Source organism: Argentina silus, assembly GCF_951799395.1.
Source record: "Argentina silus genome assembly, chromosome: 2".
In the NCBI taxonomy this organism is placed as follows: Eukaryota; Metazoa; Chordata; class Actinopteri; order Argentiniformes; family Argentinidae; genus Argentina; species Argentina silus.
In genome coordinates, this window is record NC_139656.1 from 17,079,895 (window position 1) to 17,102,368 (window position 22,474).

General features: G+C 43.9%; 1 protein-coding gene across 1 annotated transcript in view; it reads left to right on the forward strand.

Moving 5' to 3' along the window:
- Window positions 1-22,474, forward strand: part of LOC310816236 (neural-cadherin) — a gene marked incomplete at both ends in the record, with an annotated part of 126,309 nt that overhangs the window by 61,119 nt on the left and 42,716 nt on the right. The window contains 12 exons of the mRNA XM_083686310.1: window positions 1,418-1,586; window positions 3,012-3,182; window positions 3,517-3,689; window positions 4,554-4,721; window positions 6,634-6,883; window positions 8,685-8,812; window positions 11,109-11,295; window positions 13,183-13,326; window positions 15,861-16,144; window positions 17,612-19,223; window positions 19,783-19,876; window positions 21,278-21,462. Of these exons, the coding sequence (XP_083542436.1) occupies window positions 1,418-1,586; window positions 3,012-3,182; window positions 3,517-3,689; window positions 4,554-4,721; window positions 6,634-6,883; window positions 8,685-8,812; window positions 11,109-11,295; window positions 13,183-13,326; window positions 15,861-16,144; window positions 17,612-19,223; window positions 19,783-19,876; window positions 21,278-21,462 (3,565 nt within the window). The remainder of the gene's footprint in view (window positions 1-1,417; window positions 1,587-3,011; window positions 3,183-3,516; window positions 3,690-4,553; window positions 4,722-6,633; window positions 6,884-8,684; window positions 8,813-11,108; window positions 11,296-13,182; window positions 13,327-15,860; window positions 16,145-17,611; window positions 19,224-19,782; window positions 19,877-21,277; window positions 21,463-22,474) is intronic.

The window sequence follows — 22,474 nt, forward strand, 5'->3', positions numbered from 1 at the left end:
TACTTATGCGTGCCTCACCTGTTAGTATAGGAGAAGAGCTTCAACCATTTGCATGTGCTCTCACAGCTCCCTTAGGACCCCTTTATGCTTTAGTTTCATGTTGATGTTATTTATTATGATTTGTTTTTTATATCCTTGCCAACATGCTCAAATTGCAGTGAACTCCAGGTCTGAAAAGAGACAGAGAAAACTATCCAAAGAGACTTTGTGACAGACTATCCCCAGCTGGAACACTGCCTGGCTGGTGGCAGGCAGCAATGAGCAGGCAGAGAGAGAGTTGCTTTTATGTTGTTTTTGTGCCCCCCTCTGTCCCCAGCCTCCTTGGTCGTGTGTGTGTGTGTGTGTGTGTGTGTGTGTGTGCGCGCGCGCGTGTGTCTATTTGGCTGGGATTCAGACCATTCCTGTGTATCTGTGAGAATCAGTCACCCCCTAAGAGGAAGGAGGGTCTCTGTGAGAGTGCCAGCTAGTGCCGGAAGGTTCTGGGAGGAGGGCAATTAGGTCTAGGGGGAGAAGGAATTAGAAGGAATGGGAGTGTTCAGTGTTAGTTTGAAACTGACCTTAGTAAACACACTCAACTTGGGCCCAGAAAGCGGGAGAGAAGGGGGAGGAGGGGCAGGAGAGGGGGAGGGCATGGGGAGAAGATGAGCCCCCTTGTCATTAATTAGGTGTCAGAAGTAAGGCATCAAAGACGAGCACTGAATTGATTAGGGATTTATTTTTTGTACTTGTTTTTTTCCATTGCCTCTGTCTGTCTGAGGCATCCTCAAATGAGTCGTCTGATGAGAGGAGAGGGAGAGAGATAGGATTTGGGAGATGTGGCAGTTTTTTCCCTTAAAAACACACACACACACACACACACACACACAACTCAGATGACGATGAGGAAGGTGTGTGGGCGGTAGAGCGTGTCCGAATTATCCAGGCTTACTCTGTATCTCGATGGATCCTTTCAGATGGAATTGATTCAAGGCCGCCTTTAATTATAAAACAGAGATGAATCTCTACAGAGCAAAACATAGGAGGATTAATGAGACATACTGCCTTCTTTAACCCCTGTCTGCACTTCTGTCTTCCACCCTGTCTCTCTTTCCTCTTCCTCACTTCTTATGCTCTGTTGCTTTCTTCTCTCTCTCTCATCATCCACTCCTTTCTCCTCATCCTGACATGTTCCTTCTACCTTTAACCTTTCTCTTTGCCTGTGTGAACTTGTTACCATCCCCCCTTTCTCTTATTTTCCATATGTATACATTTCTCTCTCTCCCTCTCGTTTCACCCCTGTCATCTTCTAACCGACTCCTCCACTTGGTATGACTCTCCCTTCCTCTACTCACTCCTGTATCCCTCTCTTGACCCCTCATCTTCTCTCCCCTTCTCTTCCTCCCTTTCCCCATCCCTCCCTTCCTCTCGGCCCCTCCAGTGTCAGCAGTACCGGGAGAGGACCTCTGTTCTGGAGAACCAGCCAGCAGGAACGTTTGTTCTACAGCTGCATGCCGTGGATGCAGATGAAGGCTCCAATGGGAAAGTGACCTATGGCTTCATGCACAAAGACAGCACTGTACCCGCCTTCAGTATCCACCCAGACACAGGTACAGTCCAACCTATTTGTACTGAATGATATATTCGACCTAAGAAGCTAAATCACCCTATTGAACATGTAGGACATTTGTAACTGTCCCCTACAATGGCAGTGTTGAGGCCTTACGATTTTTAACATGGTTAAATGTCCCTTGCAGCTATCAGTCTCTCTCTCTATCTCACTCTCTTCCTCTCTCTCCCTCCCTCATGGGTTGTAGCTAGGGTTTCTCTAGAATTGTTTCTATGGACTGACTGTAAACAAAGCAATATTCAAAGACATTTGGTCGAGGCGACTGAAATAACGGAATGGACACTTTTTTTTTTTTTTTTTTTTACAATATTTGATAACCAGATTAGTAGTGAATAAAGAACTCTTAAAAGTCTCTCTCTCTCTCTCTATCGCTCACTGTCCCCCCCTCTCTCTCTACTCAGCCTTTCCCTCTCTCTCTTTCTATCTATCTCTTTCTCCGCTCTCGTTTTATAACTCATGCCTTAAAGCATTTCTTAAATTCCAAGTTCAATCTAATACACTTTAATCACCGCCTTTCAAAATGTCCCAGCAGTCAAAAGGGAAGAAAAGACAGCATTTAACTTTTTTTTTTTCACAAGGTCTCTCTTTAAAAATGAAAGCCTTTATGAGACGTAACTGTTCAGTGGACATCAATCATTAACCTTTTATAGCGAGGCAGGTGGGAGTGAATGGGAAAAGGACTGGATCATTTTCCCATTCAGAACTAAGTCAGGAATCCTCTGAATGACTATGAATGCAAGTACAATTTCCTAGACCAAGATCTTTCTCCATGAAGTTTGATGGACCTTCAATCAAATGTAATCTTGTCCATAATTATTAGGGATCTATACTGTAATTGTGGTATATTCAGTTAGATTGCTAAATACATACGCCAGAGAACATTCAGTGACTGACATACAGTGCCTTCGGAAAGTATTCAGACCCCTTCACTTTTTCCACATTTTGTTGTTATAGACTCAATTTAAAATTGATTAAATTCAAAGAATTTGCCATCAATCCACACACAATACCCCAGAATGACAAAGCGAAAACAGGTTTTTAGAAATTTCAGTAAATGTATTAAAATTTAAATACAGAAATACCTCATGTACATAAGCATTCAGACCCTTTGCTATGACACTCTTGAAATGAGCTAAAATGCAAAAATGTCATCAATAAATCACTCAATAAGTTGAATTGAGTCCATCTTAATGCAAGGATAATAGTTCATGTCATTTTGGAATTAATATCTTTGTTTTTATAGGGTCTCTGATCTGCATAGGAATCAATAACACACACACATCTGGTTGTCATTATTATTATTATTATTATTATTATTATTATTATTATTATATACTGAATGAGCAAAATGTGTGTGTTAGAGGTATACAATTATGAAAAGTGAATTGCTGCCGACTCCCCCTAGGTGTGATGGTCACAGCCAGGAAGTTTGACCGTGAGCGTCAGAGGGAGTACGCGGTGACGGTGACGGCTACGGACCAGGCTGCAGCCCCACTCATAGGGATCTGTCAGCTCAACATCCTTATACTGGACGAGAATGACAACAGCCCCAAGTTTGAGAACATACGCTATGAGTGTGAGTACTGGGGAAGGGACAGTTTAGCTGTATTGAACGGTAGTTCAAGGTGTTTGCTTGTGTTTGTTTGTTTGATGTGTGCCTGTCCATGCATGCATGCAAGCGTACAGGGACGCAGACACACACACGCAAGCGCACGCGTACGCATGCACGCATACACGCGCTAACACATTTTTTTTTTTTTGAGGGGGGTTCTGGAAATTGTATTTATAAACAGCTCCCTGTTGATTCTAATGCACCTGTGGTTAACATGCCAAGATACATCATATCCCATAAAAGGTGTTTTTTCACAGTAATAGTATCCTAATGTATACAATACTGTGTTTTCCTCCAGACTTCCTAAGGGAGGATACTATGATTGGTACCAGTTTCCTACGAGTGGCAGCCCACGATGATGACTACAGTTCCAACGCTGCTGTTACCTACTCCATGTCCAAAGAGAACCCAGAGTATCTACGGGTCAACCCTCTGACAGGCTGGGTCTATGTCAACCAGCCCATCTCTCAGGTCAGGAACTGAACATACTGTAGAAGTCATACTATACCAGAGCTAGGTGAATTTGGGACTTTTCCTTTGGTTCTATTGTCACAGGAAACCTAAATCAAGTATTTGAAAGTATTTCACATACAGATTGTAGGCCTACTACACCTGAGCTGGATCTACTGTAATAACCACTAGCCCAGGTCCCTCACTATATGTCAGTGTCTATAAAGTCTATAGTCTATCTACAACCCTGGACACACCATGATTAGTCTTCAAAAGCCAGTCTGTTGATTAAGTTACGAGTTTGAGAGAGGAACTACTGTTCTTTTTCATTTTTTGTCTTTACTAGAGATGCTGAAAATGTCCCTCCTCAGGGGACTATGTTTTATCACATAGCAGAAAATGTGAAGCTTGGTGTAGCGAGGAGGTGTTAGCAAGCAATTATGAGAGCTCCCAGGGAAGCTGTTGCTATGACTACAGAGGTTCTCTAACAGCAGGACAGTGTTGCCACCATCATATCAGACACCAATGACACTGTCATTTACTCATTACCCAATGGACTACTGGCATTAACCCATTATTGCCAATGGGCAATAGCATGATATTGTAATGTTTTACCCATTAATACCAATGGCCAATCTTATGACAGTTTATTTTGCCTATGTATACCAAAGGCCACTAGCATGACAGTGCAATTTATCCATTAATATCAATGACCAATTGCCTGGCAGACAGTATGTGCCACAGTTTTGACAGGCCTCTCGCTGTAATACAATTTACAGAACCAGCAGAGGGTTTATTTCATTTGGACCCTACTAGAGCTGTCATCCCGCTGTCTCAACTCACTGTTCTACACAAGTATCATGTCAATGGTTGCTATGACTACAGAGAACCTACATCACCCGGGAGATAGTAGCCACGGACGGGGGGAACCGGAGCAGTTCAGTGGAGCTGGCCGTCACCATCACCAATGTGAAGAATCAGCCGCCACAGTGGGAGAGGGACAGCTATGATGTGGTCATACCGGAAAACACCGTCAGAGACACGCCCATAGTGGTGAGACCATATAGGATAGAATCTCAATCTATATCTCTATTTCTCGACTTCTCCATATACTGTATGGGTGAGACACCATGATGGCATCACGTCACTGTATTATCTGTCATCTGGGTTATTTCATCTATCCACTGGCAATAAGTCACTTTTTATTGTGCAGTGAACCGGCATGAGACCAGGCTGGGTGGGAGGGGATTAGTGACAAATACATCCTGGATCCAATCGGTCATGTGTGCATGTTTACACTCCTCCGCATCAATTTGAAAGCATACAGTACAGTGCATACTGTACACATTTACACACCAATCCTATGCTTTCAAACCCAAGTGGGGCAGTGCACAAGGGTACACTTTACCAAAACGGAGTGTAAGGATGCCTCAATGGTATATGACCGGGACAGATATGGGAGGGAGTATGGAAGGGCAGCATCATGTTATGTAGGCAGATGTCATGTGGCCGTAGGGGACCCCTACCTCCTATGCACTTGGGTGGGGGATCTGAGCAGATTTGATAGAAGTCAGAAATATGGTCATAGTTCAAGTGCATAGATATACTGTAGATACATCCCCTCCATCTCCTCGATTTAGGATGGGCCGGGTGAGACACAGTGGGGAGCGTTATGGGGTGTTTTGGACAAGATCAGACACCCATTGGGATGGGCAGGGTGAGAAATAAGCTGGCTGGTAACATGAAAGAGGTATTTTGAACCAGCAAACATACAGTGTTTTCCCGCAGGCTGAAAGCAAAAGGAAATGTAATGAGTAGACTTGCTTGTTTGATATTACATTAAACAGATTTATTGAGTGCCCTTACAATACTGTATGAGTACAACACAACTGGCATCAACACATTATCACTATCACACACTATCGTACAACCCGTTGGAGTTGTAATCTTGACACTGATATGACTATTTTCATATGTATCAAACTACATTCAGACAGGGAAGGTAATGTATGCATTTATATACATACACACTGAAACCCTAACCCAACATACTGTATTTCTCTGAAGGTTTCTGCAGACGCACACACACACACGCACACAGTGTTTCCATAAGAAAATGCGAGTTTTTCAGAGCCTAATCTCCGTCCCCTCCCCTCCACTCTCTGGTGCTGTGTCCTGGGATAGCCCTGGTCTGCCAACCACAGCCTCATAGCACCTCTGCACAGCCACCACCACCCACCCCCACCCCCTCCCCCACACATCCACATCCACACCCATACCCATACCCACACACACCCCTGTGTGCCCTATCCAGACTCTGTCATCCTACACCGTGTCTATTTTTAAGCAACGCGCTTCATTATATCTGAAGCCAGACTCCAGCCAATCAGTAGCCTTGGATTATTCATAGCCATTTTTTTAATTATTTTTTTTTTACTTATGGATTGAAAATTAATTTGCAGAATTTCATCTGGATCTTTTATAAGCTATTATGGCCATTTAAAATGCAGATTAATATTTAACTGCGAGTGAGCGAGAGCATAAGAGAGAAGAGAGATAGACATAACTAATGTTTCCTTCTGAGTTCTAATTGATCTGAAAGATACATATTTATTTTCTGTTATGTGAGGATGTAATGGGCTTCTCCATGGGTTGTAATTGATCGGGAATGGAAATGTTTGGCTCGCCTAAAGTGCAGTGCTCAGAGCCCAGCGCTCTGTTCTCCCTGGGGGGGGTGCACGTGTGTTGTCTCGGAGGGGGGGTGTGCAGTGCGTGTGTGTGTGTTGTCTCAGGGGGGGTGGGGGGGGGGGGGGTGTGTGCAAAAAGATTCATTCCAACAATTGATGAGAATTGATTGCATGGCAAATAAACAGTCTTTCTAAAAAAAAAAAAAAGGCTGTTTGATGATGTATCCTGGTCTATTAGAGTCCTCAGTTTTCTCCTGCCTCTTCACGTCTCCACCCAGACTATCAAAGCCACTTCGCCCCTGGGTGACCCCAGGGTGACCTATAACCTGGAGGATGGGATGGTGCCAGAGACCAACATGCCTGTGCGCTTCTACCTGACCCCCAACCGTGAGGACGGTTCCGCCTCCATCCTGGTGGCGGAACCCCTGGATTACGAGACCACCCGGAACTTCATGCTGAGGGTCCGTGCTCAGAACGTGGCGGCAGTACCCCTGGGGGCTTTCACTACGGTCTATATCAATGTCACAGGTAGGGCAGCGCAGTTTACCCCAGCTCATGTCCCATTCCATTCAGCCATGATGCTAAACTAGCTTTTCAACCCCAACCATAGCTACTTTAACTCCCTCCAGGTGGTTTACCTTATTCATTCATACTGTTCACCACTTGACTGTATCCAATGAAGTTTATTTCCGACCTCCCTAACCAAACTTCTTTTCCTTTAACAGTGGTCTGGTTCAGACAACCCTTGACACTTCGTCACAAAAATAGCTTTCTCTCCCACTGGGCCCTAACCCCCCCTGCCCCCCTGCCCGCTATTAACCTCCTCCTTACCCCTCTACCCCCACCTCATCATTCCTGAGAGTTGATCTTAAACCAGAGAGAAATAATTAATTTGACAGAACCTCCTCAATCCTTTACTCGACTCCCCCCCCCCCCCTTATCTGTCTTAATAAGAGGAGCCGTCAGTGTTCTCCAGAGGATGAAGGGAGCAGGAGAGGAGAGGGCTGGAGGATGGGGAGGCAAGGGGAGGTTGTAATGGATTTAAGGCGGTTGTAATGGATTTAAGGCCCATGTTTAATTCATGGATTAAGACATTTGCTGGGAAGTTAAAAAAAAAGGACAGCGTAAAAGTACATCAGATTGAGATTAAAGTCTGGATGTATTCAGCTCCATTAAAGATTTTGTCTTAAATTAATTAGCTGTCCCAGATCCAAGTAAACCAAGTATCTATCTTCATTTTAGTTTTCAGTAAAGAACTAACTGTTCATGGATATTATGTCCCTTCCAAAGCTTACAATGTTGTTGTTGCGACAAGTACACATTTTATCCAAGTTTATCATTAGTGGGCTTGCTTCAGCTAATATAAACTAAGAGAGAAATGTCTGATGCACTTACATTGCATAGATGTAGCATGGGGATGTTTTTCTCATTGGGCCTCTGTCGGTAATATATCAGGGATACCGCTCCTATACCGCTCCTTTGCCGACCATGTTATACGTCGTCAGTATATCTAAACGACGAATTTGATGCCGTTTATATGTTGCATAGATGTAGCATGGGGATCTTATGGGGATCGTGCAGAATGTCACATAAGGAGGTGGCAGGGTGGTGGAGGCTGAAACTGCCCGACTTGTAACCCGAATGTTGGTGGTTTGAATCATTCTTTTTCTTTTTTTTTGCTAATTGTTGTTAATATTTGCTAATGCCTTCCCCTGACACCCTAACCTTAATCAGTCAAAGTTATTGCCTAACCATAACCAGTCGAAGTTAATGTCTAATACTACCTAACCGCCACGCAAATTGTAATTCACGTAACTCTTTCGCAACGTATCTTAAGTTTTTGACGTATCTTACGTCAAAACAGGTGGCCAAAAGCTGGTATACCCAGATAATACGATCCCCCGACCGTATTTCCTGGTCTGCAGAAACGGTCCCCCAGAACGTAATAATTTGGAGACTATGTTGAGTTAATCTCATGTAATTCGCACATAACATTGATTTAAATACACAAAAGACAACCTCAACACTGTTTTTATGCTTTATACTGTACCCGTGAACAGAGAAATATGTTCAATACATTCATTCAATACACCTCAGAGGTTTGAAGATCTCTATTCATTACAGTCAATAAATGTTAAGCCACACAGGTGCATAGAGAGGCCCGTAGCCTACCATGTTTATATGGCTGTCTGTTGAAGTAATTCTGACTATTTTAAAATCCCTCTCACAGGGAAAAAAAGATGAGCTAAATTATCAGAAATAATGTTCTCTCTCTCTCTCACTCCCTCTCCCTCTCCCCCCCCCCCCCCCCCCTCCCTCTCCCTCTAAGACGTGAATGACAACGTACCGTTCTTCACCTCCGCCATCTACGAGGCTTCGGTGACGGAAGGGGCAGAGGCTGGGACATTCCTCATACAGGTGTCAGCCAATGACCTGGATCTGGGACTTAATGGCAAGGTGAGCTACGGGTTCATTTAGAGGTCTCTCATCTACAGCAGAACTAGGGATGTTTAGAGTGTTGCAGGTAGGCCACTACAGGGTTTTGTTATAACCAAGCACCTCACACGAGTCATCAACTAATCACCTTATCAACTGATCTTAGAGGGGAACCAATCAGGCCGGGGGGGGAGTTTCATAGTTTCTCTACATGTGCAGTATCCACATCAAGGAGGGAAGGAACTTTTCACTAGCTGGTTTTCTCTAGTTGGTTTTCACATGATATGACGGTCAAGTCAGATAGTGAGAAAGGGTTAACGATACCACCTGTAATAGTAGTAGTACAGTACATGAATCAGTACATCAAACACTCCGTGGCTAAAGTTGCTCTTTGTTTCAAGATATATTTACAAGCCACCACTGCAGCTGCATGTGAAATAAGTAGTTCCTACAGTGAACAAATCCTCCATTTGACCATCGAAAAAAAGTAAGACCATTGAAAAAAACTTTTGTTCTTTGCACTTGAGTAGGAGTAGTCTATATGTTCCTCCATGGGCCACATCCTGCAGTAGCCTGGACATAAAATCTATACTTTCTGTTTCCTAAGCATCCTTATTCTGTACATAAAACTTACAATAGAGCACCTCACACCTACATAACCCTCAAAAGGTCCTTCAAGGAACCAAAAGTATGGCCACATACAGTATATATTATAGATAGACACACACACACACACACACACACACACACACACACACACACACACACACACACACACACACACACATACAAGAAGTCTACATTGCCTATTTTTCTCTCTGTATCTCTCTCTCTCTCTCTCTCTCCCTCACACGCACACACACACACACACAAACACGCACACACACACACACACACAAACACACACACACACACACACACACACACACACATTTGCACACATTGACACATGCGCAAACAGAACTGGTCTACGATAATTGAATTCCCTCCACTAGGATAGCATGTTTTCAGCACAAAATAGTGCATACAGTAAAAGGTACTCTGTTCTTTGCAGGCCCAGACCTCGGCTGCTTAGTTGTGTGTTCTCTGCTAGGCATGCTAAATCATAGATTCCATGCCCTCCTATAATTTAGATAATTAGAGTATCATTTGTGACTAAAAGTTCGAAAAATGATTTTCTTTTTTACAAGCTTGTATGAATTTGTGTGTTTGTGTTTTTCCATAACTTGACCTTGCTAAGCTTTTACGTTGGCATTACATTCAATTCATCCTTTTATTCTTGCTCTTCTCTGTAGGACACCATTCATTTTCTGACCCATGCTGTTTCAGCACTCTCGCTCAATGGGTTTTGCTGCATAATTGCTACCAGCGGCTACATAGCTCCATTCATAGTTTTTAAACATTGAAATTCACTTCATTCTTCTTCTGTGAATATATTTTGGTCTTTAGGTTGGCGTTGAATAATTATGGCACAGCTTTGTTGCAGCAATACAGAAATAAATTGAGACAGAATGATCCATTTAGTTGCTTGAAATAGATAGATTTGAATTAAGTCTTCCCACTGTAGGGGTGTACACTGTGCTCACAACCAGTCCAAAGGAGAGTTAGATGAATCATACAGTACTGTTACAAACTGGCCTACCATCAACTGGCCTACCGCACTGGATGGATTGGTGGTAAACTATATACAGTATATAAACTTATGAAGGGACTTAGGTCCCACATTGCTAGTCCATGAATGTCCTTGTTTGTCTTGAGGCCAAACTAGAGACACCATCAACGAGACTTGGTCGAGAAATGGTAGAGCCTTAGCACAAGCCACACCCCTCTCTTTCAGGCAGGAAGTACACCTGACAGTAAGGGACATATGAGCAACAGTGGCCTCTATGGGGTGTGGAGTCAGTTATGTAGTGTCTAGTAAATGCAATCTAATCTACCTGGACCTAGGGTCATCATAATACTGTAAGGTCTATTTTCAGAGTCCTGGTGTGTTGTTTTAATGATACTGTATGGATCTTCACTACGTTGTTATTTGTGCTCTCTCATACTCCCTGCCTTACACAATCTCTTCTCCTCATCCCCGTCTGTCTGTCTGTCTGTCTGCCTGTTGGTCGGTCGGTCGATCGATCGGTCGGTTGTTCGTTCATTCGGTCGATCGGTCTGTGTGTGTCTCTCTCTCTCTCCTTTTACCCATATACTAAATCTGAAACCTATACCTGTTATCCTTCATTATTCATTATCTTGCATCCATCCCACCTGCTCTCCATCTACCTCCTCCTCCTCCTCAACCTCCTCCTTCTCCCACTGTCTCCCACAGATCTCCTACTCTCTGCTGATCGACCGGAGTGGGGACTACCAGTACTTTCGCATCGACCCTGAGCTGGGTTCTATCTACACAGAAGCTGTGTTTGACCGTGAGACGAAAGGCTCCTACCTCCTGGAGGTGAAGTCAGTGGATAGCTGGGAGTCAGCACGACCAGGGAAACATGGCCAGCCCAACTTTGGTGAGGCTGGATCTAAGGGAAAAAGCTTATCTGTGGCTTGTATCTTGTTTATAACTTATGGTTGAAAACTAAAGGCACATCAACTAATAACATTGTCAGCAGGGGGGAGCTTCTCATTATTGCTCTACATTTACAGTATCCACATCAAGGAATTTTTCACTAGCTGGTTTTCACGATATGATGGTCTCCCAAGTCAAGTCAGATGGTGAGAAAATGTTGCAGTTAATTTCAGACCTATGTTGAAAACAGGTTTTTTTTCTTGAATAGTTGAGGTGTACTTGATGTATCTTGCCTGGTCCGTCTTGTGTGCGGAATTTTCAACTTTTGGAACTATTCAATTGGTTCCATTGCACTGGGCAAACTAAATCAAGCACAACCCAAATATAAAAAAATAAAATAATAATAATACTACCTCAGATCTGGTTGATTTACAAAATCCATCTGAATCCGTTTCAAAATGGTCTCCTTTTTCTGATGCGTCATCCTGGTAGGAGGGGTCAGGGTTTAGACTGCAATTAGTCATTTAAGGCTCCGAGCTGCTAGTCTGTCCAGTGAGGGGAGAGGAAGGATCATCTCTCTTCACCAGATTTGCTTATCTCTCCCTTGAGGCCCCTGGCTGATTTTCGTGTTGATGAAATACCAGTTAGGGGGCTCACGCAGAATGCATTTTTTTTGTAGAATGCATGTTATCATGTATTATTAAAAGTTTCTCTCAGTTGGCTTTGCTCATTATGACATTTTTGACAGCGTAAACACCTCTCAAATATTAAAAAGGTTGGGGAGTGAAAAAATATGATCTGTGTGATTTTTCTGCAGTATTAATGTTGAATGAGGAGGTAGGAAGAGCAGTGGAGAGGCTTCAGAGAGATGGAGACTCCACCCAGAACTGGGCTCGGCTGCTTAACATGTGCAATCAGTCTCTACAGAGCCTTCTCTTCCCTCTCCCATCTGCAACAGACAAGCAGCCCCTCACACAGCATACCAACATCTTGGGAAAACACACACACACGCACGCACACACAGACACACACACTCACACACTCACTCACTCTTGCACTGTGTGAACAGGGAGAAAAACAAAAGTGTAGCGACCTTGTGCTCGATGACAGCTGTGGAGAAAACAGACACACAAGCCTGTGCGTATGTTGAGCACTTGTTGTAAACATGACCTTGACGCAATTGGCATCATTCACAGGGAAAGAGGGAACCTGTCACATTAATGGCTCTGTCTGATTTCCATGCTTTGGTTTCGGGAGCTGGAACACAGGAGAGCAGGAGACACACCGTGGCGGCTGTGTGATAAACTGACGACGGCTGTATCTCCTCATCAGATCCGTTCTCCTCTCCTTCGCTCTCTGTCAGAATCAAAAAGGCGTGTTAAAGTTTGAGCTGCATGGCTTGTTTCGCTGCTGGGCCACATTATCTCAGCGTTAAACTGTAAGCTACTTCTGCAACCATCTTAAATAATTTATCTTATCTTGAAGAGTACTGTATATTGCAAATGATGTTCCTTTTGATACTCATATCAAAGGGTATTATGTCGGGATGCCTTCCCCAACCCAACTCCCCCCAAGGGCCTCTTTTCACTGCCTACGGATGACTTCTGAGAGTGAACACAATCTGAGAGGGAGAGATGAGAGGTGGAGATGGGAGGATGGTAGAGGGTAAAAGACCTGTGTGTGTGTGTGTGTGTGTGTGTGTGTGTGTGTGTGTGTGTTTGTGTCTGTCTGTCTGTCTGTCTGTCTGTGTGCGTGTGTGTGGGGGGGGGGGGGGGGGGTGTGTGTATCTGTTCAGGTTGACAGAATAAGAGCAAACCTGGTGTTTAATCTCTCACTCTCTACTCTCTCTCTCTCTCTCTCTCTCTCTCTCGCTGTCTCTCTACCTCAGACACGGCATACGTGCGCATTTTCATCAGCGATGTGAACGATAACAAGCCCGTCTTTGCTCAGAAGGTCTATGAAGTTGACGTGGATGAGGATGCTGATGTGGGCTTTGCCATTGTCACTGTCAGTGCTAATGATGAAGATGAAGGTATGTATATGATGAAGAGAGGGGGAGAAGACGGCATGTCCATGTACATTTTCTTACACACTCTTCTCTCAAAGTATGAGAGAAAATGAAGGCTCATTGTCTCTCCTCTGGTTATGACCCAGGAAGTAAATATATAGTTGCTTTGGTATGTTGCATAGATTTAATGTTTTTTGTCTAATATTACTTACAGTCAGAACACAAGCATGCAATTACATACACATACACATACACATACAACAAATGAGACACGCAACACAACACACAGGTTGCACATACTGCACATATAAACTGGATGACATGTTTTCATATTGTTTTCTTGTGGCAGAGATGTACAGAAAGCACATCCCAATAGGCCTATCAACTCACACACAACAGGTCTGAGAAAAGCACCCAGCAGCTCTCTTTAGTAGCTAAAGCCTATATTAACTCTCATCCTATGGGCTAACAGCTAGAGCCCTGCTCCCATCTATCTAGCTACGCTAACACACTAGCGTGTATTCACATGACTCACCCTCATTCAGCCAGCCCTCGCTCACACACTGCATGGTAATAAATCCATTGTGAACCAGGTCATTCCCCTTTGGTGCAGAGGCAGCCGCTGGAAGGACTCTTTATCAGTGAGATGGGAAGGAGGGAGGGGGGAGGGAGGGAAGAGGGGGTGGGGGGCGTAGCTCCATATTATCAGGCATTTATCATGTTGGGTGCGTAGGCCTGTAGAGCCACCCCACACCTCGGCATGATGAATGGACCTCATCGAGCGGCCAGCTTCGTCTCTGCCACCTCCACACACACACACACACACACACACACACACACACCACATGCACTGTGCGCATGAGGGGACAGCCTCTGTGCCACTTTGGGTTATAAAGCACCGGCGAGGGGCCAGCTATGCTGATGTCCCAAAACCCCCAAGCCGATTATCACAGCCCAGGGAGAGCGTCGAAATAGGGATGGAGAGACAGAGAGAGAGAGAAAGAGAGAAGGATTGAGAGAGGGAGGTCCCCTTCCTTCGCCTCATAGCAGATAAGAGGTCCTGGAGCCACATCGTCTCTCTCCATTCTCCCTCTGTCAGCATAATGTCAGCATAATAGCTAATACCCAGGGAGGAGGAGGAGACATCTCAAATGTATACAAGTGGGAAAATGGTTTCTCTGTTTTGTTTGTCTATTCGTTCTGTTTATTTACTCTGCTCTGCTTCCCTCTGCACGAAGTTCTCCATTGGGATTTGGTCTCAGGAGTTGTATGGGAGAGAGAGAGAGCTCAAATTAAGACATATCTGTTCACAAGTCATTCCAAAGTTTCATTAGCACAAGCAACACAACGCAACTACATTTTTGGAATTACAGATTTCTTCTCTGATGTTTTCCTTCATGTTGCATATAAGTTCTGAATTGTTTATGTCTTTTGAGATTCCTTTTTTCCCTTGTATTGGACTGAGTTTCCAAAGCAACTACCTTCAATAATTGGATTGAGCACAAAATGTGTTGATCAGCTAATAGATTTCATTAAAATTGCTTTGTGGAGCAAAAAGAGATAAGGGGCCAGAAATGCTAAGCAGTGCAATTACCTGGATCTAGGCATATCTCAGTCAATACACTGTAGAGCAGGGCTATTCAACTATATTCTTAAGGGGGCCAGCTTTTCTAAATGTTATTTTCAGGGGGGCCAGACATTTTCAACATGCATGCGATTATTCTTCCCAAGAACTGTACATTTGTAAAACAATGCACAAATATCATTATATTCTCATAAAGAATAGCTTTGCTACGCCATGATGCAGCGTACACAATTGGTGAAGTGCCCTTCAGCGCAGTAATGTACTGTAACCTGCTACACCAGAAACGTGAACAGTTGTACACGATGCAGAATAAATAGCAGCCGCTCAACGTCTACGCTTCATCTACACGCTCGTGTAGCAGGTAACGTTGACTACAATAGTCTATCAACTCCATCTCACGCTTGTCTCATGGACGTGGATTCTCATGTTACAACATTCAACGTTGAAGACTGGTTAACGAACACTGGTATCTTGGTGATATTGATTGACAGTGCTCAATGGAGGGACAACAGGGAAAACAACGCTTCTCCTATTGGAGGAAATTAGACTGGCTCATTTTGGCACCAAATGTCAGATTTTTGCTGGGATTTTTTTTTTCAATATTTATTAATATTCAAAATTGATCAAAGGGCCAGTCTTAATTGATAGGTGGGCTGGATCTGGCTCCCGGGCCGCCAGTTGAATAAACCTGCTGTAGAGGCCTGGTTGTCTGTTGACTTTATCTGTTGACTTTATCTGTGTACAGTTGTGTGTTTGCAGCAGACCTGTGTTCAAGTAGCCATACTTTGAACAGCAGCTTGAGTCTGCCTGGAGTTCCAGTTGCACTCAATGAAGCATAGATAAAGTATTTGAAATGATTTAAACTACCATTTGAACCCAGGTCTGATTTCAGGGGTAACTTTGGATCTCAATGTATGCAATTATTATTCATTGTTATTGTATACTGTACATCTCACCTCATTGTTCTGTCCAGGTGCCAACGCCAAACTGCGGTATCAGATAACATCTGGCAACATGGGAGGCGTTTTTGACGTGGAGCCAGAGGTGGGCACCATCTTCATCGCCCAGCCACTGGACTACGAGCAGAACAAGAGGTACAAGCTGCACGTTCTAGCCTCGGATGGGAAGTGGGAGGACTACGCCGATGTCATGGTCAACGTGGTCAACAAGAATGACGAAGCGCCTGTCTTTACCGTGAACGAATACTACGGTAGCGTGACCGAAGAGCTGGATGGGTCGCCGGTGTTTGTATTACAGGTAGGTTTGTCAAATCATTATTGTGGAAAAATCCTTTGGAAATATTTGTCATACTAAAGTGACAACCTAATTAGGTGCATATTTGCTATGCGTATGTATCAGCCGATTTGTGTAATTTATTTGTGCGTAAATGCGTTATGGACATTATATGACATCTAACTTCAAGGCAACTACTAATCATAAAAACATATTTTGAGTTACCTTGACTATTTTGTCATTAATTAAAACCTGTGGGACCGCTTGCAACATATGTGTTTTGCCGTAACTTCCTTGGTTTATTACCACGGCAGCGTGTTCTGGGTGGTTTAAGTCTAAACCCAATGGCAACGCCAATATTTCAGGTTTGCCTCATCTAGGAAAACAGCTGTTATGAATGGAGCGAAACAGTTTTATTTCCCAAACCTACTCCTATTCCTTCAATACATCGTTACTTGTTTAATGGGTTTAAAAATGTGTATTAAGTTAACTCATCATAGGCTTACATAAGCCCAAAACACTGACAAATCTTCAGCTGTCCCTTTTGAATTAATTAATTGATGAACCATTCCTGTCCTTGGTTCTATGAACTGCGTTATGCCAAGTTAAGACCTCTAAAATGACCAGGCTTATGTTGTAGACTACACCTTATTAGTTTTCAGCACTTAATTTGAATTGATCGGTTGTGTGCACACAGAATAATAAGTCAGGCGGCTGTATCGCATACGGCTTGGCTTGGCATGAAACACTTAAGTTTACGTACAAAACAAACGGGGCACATTACAAGCTTTGATCATTCCGCACATGAACTAGATGAACTACTCTAATGCTGTTTAGGCATCGAATTGAGCAAACGCCGGAACATACTCAGTTTAACTAATCTCAAGCCCTTATATTCGTTGCAAGGGGGAGAAATTGTTACCAGGGCAGTGGTTTATACTTGGACCGTTATTGTAACTTCTAACAGGGAAGTTACAGCAATTTAATTCCTAACATGCTAGCAACGTTGCAAGAGGCCTGTTGAGTGAACTGCATGTAGCCTTCTGAAAAGAAGCTGTGGGTTTCATGTACATATGCACATATGTCACTCAGAATGTGAGTCATTGTAACTCAGTACATCAGTGGGTTACAGCAACACACTTTCCCAAGCCTTTAGTTCCCCAGACTGTCTTTTCATAAAGTTATTCAAACAGGAAGCAACAGTTTTCCCCGCTAATCCATAAAAAAGCAATCAACATGGTATATTGAAAAATGTCTGGTCCGCCCGGGGTTTCATTGGTGCTGAAGTGGAGAGAGGGAATGTTTTTACACTTTTGGCTGGTAGAGTTGATAAATGTGCAGAGCAGGTGTGAAGCTCTCTAACCGATGGATGGCTCCAAGTCAGCAGCCCTCAATAATTAAACAGTGCTGAACTCCATTAAAAAAAAGTTAGCCGTCGTTGCTGCTGCAGAAAAAAAGCCTCATCCAGCACATTCCCTTTGATGTTTGTAGGTAACTGCTACTGACCCAGATAAGGATGCAGACCAGGAGGCCCTACGGTACTCTCTCCACGGCCAGGGAGCTGAGAGCGAGTTCATTATTGATGAAGTGACAGGCAGAATCTACGCTCAGCGGACTCTCAACCGCGAGGATCGTGCAGTCTGGAGGTTTGTTGTCCTGGCCACGGATGAGGGCGGTGAGGGTCTGACCGGCTTCACAGATATCATCATCAATGTGTGGGACATCAACGATAATGCGCCTGTCTTCACCTGTGCACCCGACTGCCACGGCGACGTGCCAGAAAACTCTGCCTCCGGCACCTCGGTCATGGAGATGACCGCCACGGACCTAGATGACTCAGCTGTGGGCCAGAACGCTGTGCTCTCCTACAGGATTGTTGGAAATGCAGGCATGGGTGGCGGCTCGGACATGTTCAGCATCAACCCTTCCACAGGCACCATCACCGTGGCGATGAGTGGTCTGGACCGTGAGCAGACGGAGTCCTATCTCCTGGTGGTGGAGGCGCGGGATGGCGGTGGCATGATGGGCACGGGTACCGCCACCATCCGGGTGACTGACGTCAACGACCATGCGCCCAGGTTCACCGATCGCACCTGCCTGGCCAGAGTACCAGAGACCAGTGAACCCAATGCTGCTGTTCTAGAACTTTCCGCAGAGGACGGTGACGTTGGAGAGAATGCCCAGCTGACCTTCAGTGTGGTGGCGGGCGACCCTGAGCAGAAATTCTACGTGGTGAGTCACCGGCAGGAGCAGCGCGGCACCCTGCGGCTGAAGAAAAGGCTGGACTACGAACGGCCCAGCGAGCAGCGCTTCAATCTCACCATCAAGGTAGAAGACTTGGACTTCTCCAGCCTACTCCACTGCACGGTGGAGGTGGAGGACTGCAACGACCATGCTCCTGTCTTCATCTCCCACTTCCAGCAGCTGGCACCACTGCCCGAAGACGTGCCTGTGGGCACCAGCGTGAAGCAGCTGGCTGCTAGTGACTCTGACTCTGGCCAGAACCGGGAGATCACTTACAGTATTGCCCAAGAATCTGACCCTCAGGGTCAGTTTTCTGTGGACCAATCAGGACTGGTCACAGTGGCCAACCCATTGGACCGAGAGACAATCGCCCAACACCACCTGGTTATCCTGGCTATGGACCACGGAACCCCAGCACTGACTGGCAGTGCCACCATTCAGCTCGGCTTGCTTGACATCAACGATAACGGACCGGAGTTTGAAGCAGCATACGCTCCAATAGTGTGGGAGAATGTCGGGGGACCTCAGACGGTCCAACTCAACCAGACTTCAACACTGCTACACGCTATAGACAGAGACTCTGCCGAAAACGGATCTCCCTTCTACTTCACTGTGCCCCTAGGGTTTCGCCACAGCAACGACTTCTACCTGCAGGATAACGGTAATGGCACGGCAACCATCACCGCTCTTCGGGCCTTCGACCGGGAGAAACAGAAGGAGTTCCTCCTGCCGATCATCATGAGCGACAGTGGTCATCCTCCAAAGACAGTCACCAACACGCTGACCATAACCATAGGCGACCAGAACGACCATGCCCACCAGGCCGGAGAGAAAGAGATTTTCATCAACAGTCACAGAGGTAAGATGGCCTCGTCTTAACATAATGACTCATATGGTCATTCTTTCCACAGTGTTGAGAGAAAATAACACACTCTCACTTTTGAGCTTCATGACTTTAGCTTTCAATACATGAAAGGGTATAATGACAGAACTATTTACCTTTGCAGGAACCTCTATAAAGTATGAGTGAGGTTTGTGTGTTCGTATTTCACCTTTTAATCTTTGAATCATGAATCAATTATACGTTCCCATTTCAGCTCTCCTTTTATTACCCAACTCAATACTGTACCTACATTGTACTCTTTATTAACCCGCTGTTAAGAGTTGCTGGGATTTTGCTGGAAAATATAATGTTTCATGAAAACATTATATTTTCCTCTTTCATGTGTGATATTGACGACCGTGGTCTCTAAAAGCACTCTCATACACCCTGCTGTTCTTAGAACATAATTTCAGCTTAGAGTATTCATAGGACATCACACTTGTTTGAGATGTCTCTGTAATGTGGCAATACACAACTCCTCAACACACACACACACACACATCCCGAAAGATAAACAAATATTCTGTATCAACAGGGAGAATGCCGACTACAGTCCTGGGGAAGGTCTACTCTCCAGACCCAGATGATTGGGATAACAAGACATATGCCTTTGAGGGACATGTGCCGAAGTAAGAGCTCTCTCTTCCTTTGTATTCAGCTCTCTCTCCTTCTCTCTCTCTCTCTCTCTCTCTTTCTTTCTCTCTTTCTCTCTTTCTCTCTCTCTCTCTCTTTCTCTCTCTTTCTCACTCTTTCTCTCTCTCTCTCTCTCTCTCTCTCTCTCTTTCTCTCTCTCTTTCTTTCTTTCTTTCTTTCTTTCTCTCTCTCTCTCTCTCTCTCTCTCTCCTTCCTCCCTTCTCCCTCTCCCTCAATCAATGCTCCTTAAACCTTGAGTTGTGATGTGTCTTTCTCTCCGCCATTGATTTGATGCACCTGCGACTTATAATACTGTACAGGAAGAGGAACCTGACAGAATGTTTTTGAAACAGGTTGCCTTGAGATCTCTTTCTCTCTTAAAAGTGCAGCCACCACACTCTTGCTGTCTCCCCTCACAACCCCCACCAGCATTTGAACTAATGTGACAGCCTGATGTCACCAAAAGCGCCATGAACCCTACTGCACTCGCAGAAACTGAGAGGGAACTTTGACTTGATATCAATAGAGCATTATACAATGTATTCGATACATTAAGCACTGATTAATGTGTACCAAGGCTATACTGTACCATGGATATATTGTATCACAGCTAAAGGGCATCTGGTGCTTTATTGCAATATAAGATGTGTATAATGTACAGTAGGCCTACTGAAGGTGCTTCAAGCTTCAAACGTTCCTCTCAGAGAGGCACATGGTTGGGTATGTTGTACCTGGCATCTCACTATCTATTATCTGAATATTTCATCCAGCCTTACATCTTCTCCTTTGGAGCTCAGCAGGTCCTTCAAGGCCCAATATGGGAAAGGTTAAAGTCCAGTTTACTAATTCCAAGATATTATTTTAAAAGCCATTGGATCTGATGATTAACCAACTCATCAATATGTCTTTGTTTCGTTCTCTATTTGTTGTGCCTCGGATCTGGCTTTGAATCCCAGAGTAATTAATCTTGAATGAGCTCGATTACAAAGGAAGTATGAAGTTGTGGACCACAAGGAGTTGTTCCCTCTCATCCTTTTTTCTCTCTCTTTTATTCCTGCCCCTTCTCTTCTTTTCTCCTCCATTATTTTGTCTCCCATCATCTTACTGTATATCCCCCACATTGTGCTTTCCCTTGTCTTTGTTCTCCTCTCCTCTAACTCATTTAGTCTTTCCTCTTCTTTTATGTCTATCCAGTATCATGTATCAGTCATCTTTACATCAACATATGGGAATACAGAATAAACACAGATTTCCAACATACAGAATATGAATCAATCAATCTGCTTGAGCAGGTTTTGATGTGATGTTTATCCCACATTTTTCTTAGCAGTTACCTTTATGTATAACACAATGTTATCAGGTGTTGATGTGTGCTATCCCACTTTACCGCTTCCCAGCTACTTCATCCTGAACAAGAGAACAGGGTTCCTCATCATTAAGGAGAACGCCTCCCCGGGCAGCTATGAGTTCCAGGTACGTGTGTCTGATGGCGTGTGGCCGGACGCTATCTCTGGGATAACGGTGCACGTCAGAGAGCTGCGTGATGAGGCCATTTACAACTCTGGATCCCTCCGCCTGTCAGGTACAGTACAGACAACCTTTCACCTTTGAACCCTGACCTGAGAAATGAAACATGGCTATGATTGTCTTATACGCAGATATTTGTGTATTTTGTTTTTGTATAATACACTGTGTATTTCTATTGTCATGTCTGATGAATAGTTTTCATAGGATTCAATAGGATCTTATTTGAGATAAATAGTGTTGGTTAACAGTGGAATCTGCACTTAATTTTGTTCTCATATAATAATGCCTTATTTTGCTTTGCCAGCACTTTAATTATGATCTCAACTAATATCCATCATAGCATGATGTATGTAATGCATGTTTGTCTGAACATTAAATAGTAGTTTAAAGAAATGGGCTATGGCTGAGGAATTGTTATGATTTTAGAGATATTTAAATGAAAAGAGAGAGAGAGAGGGAGAGCAGAGAGATTCATGGCTCTTATAAGATGATAAAGGGATTTACTTCAAATTCCAAAAAAGGGACCAAGTATACTACATACAGACTGGGGGTGCATACCAGACAATACTGCTGTTGACTATATAAAGCACTATTTGTTTAAAGGAATGAAAAGGGTAACAGGAATTCCAAGAATAGTCAAGTCATGAAAATGGAACCAGAAGCCAACATATTGTAATTGCTGTCTGTCTGATCTATTTTGGTCCATTTCATCTACAGTGTGACAGTCTGCCCCTGATAACTGCAACAACTTGGGACTGCCATGACAGAGTACAGTAAACTGGAGAATGCAGTTATCGAGAGCAAACAAAAATAATTGAGAAGATAGAAAATAAAAAGAACTTGTGAACCGTAATGCATTAAAACTTTTTAAAAAAAATCCAGTTACAGTATTTTGCAGATAAAGTGCTTGGTAAACATTCTAATTGATTCAGAGTCTTAAACATTCCGTCCAGACTCCTTGACATTCTAAATCCCATTTCAAGAACAAATGTGGAAGGACATGTAAATGTAAAGGACATATAGTAAGACCTGCTTCTTGGATTAAGATTAAGGGTTTTTTGTGGAGA